Source organism: Pteropus vampyrus, unplaced genomic scaffold (assembly GCF_000151845.1).
Source record: "Pteropus vampyrus isolate Shadow unplaced genomic scaffold, Pvam_2.0 Scaffold282, whole genome shotgun sequence".
Lineage (NCBI taxonomy): Eukaryota > Metazoa > Chordata > Mammalia > Chiroptera > Pteropodidae > Pteropus > Pteropus vampyrus.
Window position 1 is genome coordinate 195,582 of NW_011889063.1, and position 6,394 is coordinate 201,975.

The window sequence follows — 6,394 nt, forward strand, 5'->3', positions numbered from 1 at the left end:
AAAGATGTTAATGTATAGAAATGCTATTGATTTTTGTACGTTCATTTTGTATTCTACAACTTTACTGAATTCGCTTATTAGATCTAACAGTTTTCTGGTTGAGTCTTTCCAATTTCTTGTATATAAAATAATGTTTTCTGCAAACAGAGACAATTTTACTTCTTCCTTTGCAATTCCGATACCTTCTCTTTGTTTTGCCTGCCTGACCGCCGACTCCCAGTGCCATGTTGAATAGACGCGGTGAGAGGGGGCGTCTTTGTCCTGTCCCCGGTCTGAGAGGGCCCCTTTCACCACCGAGCGTGCCGGCCGTGGGCCTGCCGTGTGCAGCCTGCCGTCAAGGTACACCTCCTCCACGCCCCTGTCATGGAGAGTCCTTGTCATGAATGGAGGTTGGATTTTGTCAAGCTTTACTTTCTCATTGTATTTCACTAATTTTTTTATTAGAAGAGGCTAAAATCTCAGGGATGTTTAAAGAAGCTGAAGATTTCAGATAAGCTGGCTTAGGCCCTGTGTCAACTTCAGTCATGTATTGTGAAATCCTTTTGAAAATAAGATCCGTTTTCATCTTTTTTTCCAGATGCTCTTTTGTTGAAATATTCTAAGAAATCTGAATTGTGGACAGCCCAGGAAACCGCTGTGTATTTGGGGGGTCACCTGGAAGTGAAGAAGGGCAGACAAAGAAATGCTTTCTGGGTTCATCATCTCCATCAGGAAGAAATTCTGGGGAGGTACGCCCCAAACCGTCACCACGACCATGCGCCACGGGCCCGTTCTCCCCCCATCACAGCCGTCTCGTCTCCTCTCATCCAGTTTCCCTTCTGCGGTTTCGGTGACCCTTTAACCTTGAAAATTCTAGAAGTAAGCGATTCCTAAGTTTTAAACTGCGTGCCACTCTGAGTAGCATGATGAAATCTCACACTGTCCCACACCATCCTGCCCGGGACATGAATCATCCTCTGTCCAGCGTGTCCACTCTGTAGATGCCGCCCACCTACAGGTTGGTCACTTAGCAGCCGTCTCAGTTATCAGATTGATTGTCAAGGTATCACAGTGCCTGTATTCAAGTCGTCCTTATTTACTTAATAATGCCACATCCACCTGCCTTTTATTACGGTACCGTGTTAAAATTGATCTATTTTATTATTAGGTATTGTTGTTAATCTCTCAGGGTGCCTAATTTATAAATCACTGCAGGTATGCACGTATAGGAAGAGTCACAGTGAACGCAGAGTTCAGTGCCATCCGTGGGTTCAGGCATCCACTGGGGTCCTGGAACACGTCCCTGCAGATAAGGGGGAACGACTGTAGTCCTCCATGAGATTTTGAAAAGACTGAAGAAGTTGGCCAAAATGTACGTTTTCAGATTTCTGCCCCTTCCTCCTCCTCATTGGTTGGTCAGTAGCAGGTACCACACGTTGACCAAAACCAGGCCAGCCAATCCGCATGGCATACCTAGTGCCCAGCCCTTTAGGGAAAGGTCAGATAAGAAACAGAGTTCCTGGCTGCATGGCAGGACAGAGAGCATTAAACGTGCTTGCTAAAAATGCTGGCCAAACGTCTAGTTAAATGGCAGGAGGTACATGAACGAGCCTGCAGAAAAGGCAGGAAAACCCTCTGAGGCCAGAGATGGAGCAAACCCGGGTCTGTCGAGAGAACGGGTCCTAGGACGGCCCCACAGGAGCCATGCACTAAGGCGGACGACGAAGCAGCTAGTGACAAGAGTTCCACGTGGAAGGGAGCAAGTTTGGAGACCTCCCACGTGAAGCACAATCAGTAGAAACCAGCCAGGCCCAGCTCTGACGGGAGGTCAGTGCAGCAAATGCATTTTCAAGTCATGATGGGTTTACTGGGACGAAAGCCCCTTGTAAGTCAAAGAGCATCTGCCCGCGAAGCACAGTGAATGGCAAGTAGGACAGAAAGAGAAGGAGGGAAGAAGCAGGAAGGAAGGGAGGGGGGAGGGAGAGAGGAGGGAGGGAGGAGCGAGGGAGGCAGCGAGGGAGGAGAGGAGGAGGAGGAGGAGGAGGAGGCTGGGGGGAAGCAGGCAACCATAAATCGACCCCCGGGCGCACAGTGGTCAAACTTCAGAACACCCAGGACAAAGTAACGATCTAAAAAGCAGTCAAATTAAAAAGAGAATTTACCGCTAACAAACCTTTACTGACAGCAATGACCCCAGAAAAGTGGTGTAAGATGCGTGAGGACGGGGCTCTGCTCCCAGACTGATGACCCCGCACCCCAGGCTGCAGTGCCCGGCAGAACGTTTGAGAAACGCACCTGCACCGCACGCCGAGTTCTGGCCTGGGCGCCAGCCCGGAGGAGGTGTCTGCGGGACGCGGCCCCTCCGCAGTCTCCGCTGGGGCCCTCAGAGGCCCAGGGCCGGGGGCTGCATCCGGGTTCCGTCGTCATGCTGGATTCAGACAGTTCTGGAGAGACACCCCTCCTCCGTCTGTGGCGCTGCCGATTCCCTTTGATCTTGCGAGGTCGCTTTGGACACACGCAACTCACTCGTAAATTCACTGCAGCTCAGAGCAAGTGTAAATGCCAGCGAAGCGCAGAGCCGTGTTTCTCTCTCCCACGCTCGATCGCTCACCGCGCTGTCTCCCATCTCCCACTGGGCATCGGCCTCTGACGTGCACATCAGGCCTCGCACTTCTCCAAAGCGCTCAGGACTGGTGGAGCTGTGCACGTGAGAGGCGTCGATGGCACAGGTGTCTGCAGGGCAGACGTACTCGTGAGAGGAAGGGGCCGAGGGACCGTCCGCACGAGGCCACACTGCAGGTCCTCAGACACCCGGCTCCAGGGCCCAGGCCCTCCCCGGCCTCCGCGCTGGCTCCTCGGCTTGCCAAAGACGCCGGATGAATGCCGCTAGCGCGGACACTCGCTCTTTACCGTCAGCATCTTCTGGGGCAGTGTACTAGTCAGGGTTCTCCAGAGAAACAGAGCCAGCAGGATGGACATACGCTGACTAAACAGATCATCAGCAATGACTACTGGCTCATGTGGTAATGGAGGCTGACAAGTCTCAAAGTCAGCAGCTGGCGAGCCAGGGACCCAGGAAGAGCCAGTGCCTCAGTTCAAGGCCGGAGGCTGGTGTGACCGTGGTCCCAGCTGCCAAGAAGTCCGGCCAGAGGGCCAGACGTTTGGGCCTGTTTGGTCCTTCGACTGATTGGACGAGGCCTACCCACGCCGGAGGGCAAGGTGCTCTATCAGCACATCCGTTCAAACGCTAAACGCGCCCAAGGACACTTCCACAGAAGCTCCCAGAGGATCGTCCGACCGGATACCTGGGCACCCTGCCATTCAGGCAAGAAGACGCAAAATCATCCGTCATGGTCACTGGCATGAGTTCTGTCCCAGGTCGGGTAGTGCTTAGAAAGCCATCTGGGTCACGTGCTACGTCGAGGTGGCTGACACTGGCCACCCGCGGCAGGGCAGGGCGCATCCGTAAGCGCGCGCACATCCCGGTGAGCTGCCCCCTCACTCTGCCGTCTCTGCTGAGTCCTCGCCCCTCCCGCAGGTACGTGGGGAAGGAGTACCGGGAGCAGAAGGCGCTCTGGCCCCACTTTGCCGACGTGGAGCGGCAGATGACCGCCCAGCACTACGTGGCAGAGTTTAACAAGAGGCTTTACGAACACAAGATCCCGACCCAGATCTTCTATGTGCCCTCTGCGGTGTTACTGGTAAGAGCTCGGTCGTGGTGACACACGCCTGTGACACGTGTGAGGCTGTTTCCGCTGCCAGCCTACACCCCCATCCCGCTAACATCCAGCCACCCGGCCCCATCTTCCTCGTCTGCTCCGTCTGCTGCGCCTACTTAGACGGACACGTGAGGAACACAGCCCCCCGTGCCCTGCGGGCGCCAAGCCTCACGTGACCTCCCGGAGGCCGGAGTCAGGTCAGCACATCAGTGTGCTCCTCGTCCTGTCTCCGTACTGGGGCGGGGAGGGGGGCCCTAGAGACCGCACTTTCGACGGCTCGTCCCCTCAGTGTGGCATCCCCACTGCTCGCACCTCGAGATCCAGAGACCCATGGCCAAGCCGCAGACGAGACCCCTGTCGCAAGAGACAGTAGCTACATTTTTACTTTCGAACAATCCTAACCACTAGGGAGTTCTTGGATTTGGCCTGGATCTGTCTTCGTCTAATTGCTTCTCCCTCTGAACTATGGCTCTGTCTGCTGGGGCCTCTGAGACCGGCCCTGTCACGAGACGACCCCATTAGACGTTCGAAGGCGTCCACCCCACCGCCTTCTCTCTGGGTCCAGAACACCCTACTTCCCCAAAGATCCTTAGCTCATTCATACCTAACTCTTTTTTTTAACTTTAGCCAGACATTTTCAGAGCCACATTTTTTTCCTTAGAATATCAACAGCTGTCATCTGTTTTGCACTTTATGTCAAGCACTATGCCAGGCACTTTACAGACATGAACTTGAGCCTTTTGAGACAACTCTGCAAGGCAGATCAGACACAGAAATGCCAGAGCTGAGCTTCCAACCCAGGGCCGTGGTGGACGATCCACCCACACGCCCGGCCCACCCACCTGAGGGTAGGTCACGTCATGGCCTCCGTTTGATGCGAGATTTTGACAAAAGAATGATAAAAAGCTTAGTTTCTATCAACGTTAAGCACTTTACATGCATTTTCTCACATAACCCTTTTAACGATCCCATGAGATACCCATCCTACTCGCTTTACAAATAAGAAAGCGAACATCTAGAGAAGCGACAGTTCCTACGTGGCAAAGCCGAGGTCCGAGGGCAGACCCAGCTGACCCAAAGCCCGTGCCTTCCCTCATGCCACACTGCCCCCCGTTTCTATTTTTCAGATCTTAGAGGACAGGACCATAAAGGGGTGTATCAGCGTGGAGCCTTACATACTGGGAGAATTTGTCAAATTATCAAATAACGCGAGGGTGGCGAAAACACAATACAGAGCCACGGAATACGGTTTGGCTTTCGGCCACTTTTCGTATGAGTTCTCCGGGCACAGAGAGGTCGTGGTAGATATACAAGGTGTGTGAGGCTGGGGTTCGCGAACGGGCACCTCTCAGCTGCGCTTCCGGGAACCGCATGGAGAGCATCTTACTGCTCCGAACCCTTGAAAACTGGCGGTTCGGGTTTGTCACCTGTGACAAACGTAACCATCCACCGTTCAGCTCTTCTCAAACGCTGTCGCTGGACCATGCGACACCAACCACCTCAGCAGAAATCTGCCAAACATGAGCCACGGCGACTGGGTGTCATTGTCCCCGTAGGTGGCGACCGGGTGTCACTGTCCCCGTAGGTGGCGACCGGGTGTCAGTGTCCCCGTAGGTGGCGACCGGGTGTCAGTGTCCCCGTAGGTGGCGACCGGGTGTCACTGTCTCCGTAGGTGGCGACCGGGTGTCAGTGTCCCCGTAGGTGGTGACCGGGTGTCAGTGTCTCCGTAGGTGGCGACTGGGTGTCAGTGTCCCCATAGGTGGTGACCGGGTGTCAGTGTCCCCATAGGTGGTGACCGGGTGTCAGTGTCCCTGTAGGTATGCACGTTCCTGAACACTCCCGGGCATTCACAGGGGACTTGCTTCTCAGACGCCTTTGTGTCTCTCAGGCTGGGTGACAGGTGATGGAAACGGGCTCTTCTACCTGACAGATCCCCAGATTCACTCTGTCGATCGGAAAGATGCCACCACCAATTTTGGAAAAAGGGGGATCTTTTACTTCTTTAATGACCAGCATGTGGAATGCAATGACATATGCCGTCGTCTGTCTTTGACAAGACCTTCAAGGGAGGAGCTAAGCCACAGGCTGTCTGGAGGGCTGGCGTGACAGTGCCGTGCTGAGTGACGCCCGTGCTGCTCACCAGTGCCGGGCCCGCCCCTTCCAGGCGCAGAGCACGGCACAGCCTGGTCCCTCCGGGCTTAGCGGGGGCCGTGGGGCTGGTTCTGGCCATGATTTATGACAGAAATTGATAAGGACCAACGTCAGACCCATATTTCAATGTCAGTGCAAGACCCCCCACCTCCACGTCCCTCTGCCACAAGGACCAGGAGCACGTCAGGAGCTGGGTGCTCGTCGGCGCCCGTCCTGCCGCGGGGTGACGCAGAAGAGGACCCCTCACTCACGGACGCAGAGCGGAGATGAGGACCTTCTGCGGCTTGAGCCACATCAGGACTAACACCACGGGTGCTTTTCTTATTGATTTAAGAGTTCTTTATACAAACCGAAGAATTCGGGGTTTTGTGCTATGAGTTCTAGATTTTTCTGTTTGTCTTGACGTTTGATTTTGTCGGAAACTTTTTTCCCCGTGCAGATTTGTTACTTAGCTGACTCATTCGTTTCGTGGCTTTGCCACATGTAGATCTCCGGCTCTGGGCCCCTTTAGTCTCCCCGCCCTTCCCCCGGAACGTTCGCCCTGG

General features: G+C 54.5%; 1 protein-coding gene across 1 annotated transcript in view; it reads left to right on the forward strand.

Moving 5' to 3' along the window:
- ALPK1 (alpha kinase 1) overlaps positions 1–6,388 on the forward strand; it is a 62,862-nt gene extending 56,474 nt beyond the window's left edge. Inside the window, exons 17-19 of the mRNA XM_023520860.1 lie at positions 3,518–3,680; positions 4,826–5,012; positions 5,587–6,388. Coding sequence (XP_023376628.1) covers positions 3,518–3,680; positions 4,826–5,012; positions 5,587–5,804 — 568 coding nt within the window. The 3' untranslated portion in view covers positions 5,805–6,388. The remainder of the gene's footprint in view (positions 1–3,517; positions 3,681–4,825; positions 5,013–5,586) is intronic.
- Positions 6,389–6,394: the final 6 nt, after the last annotated feature.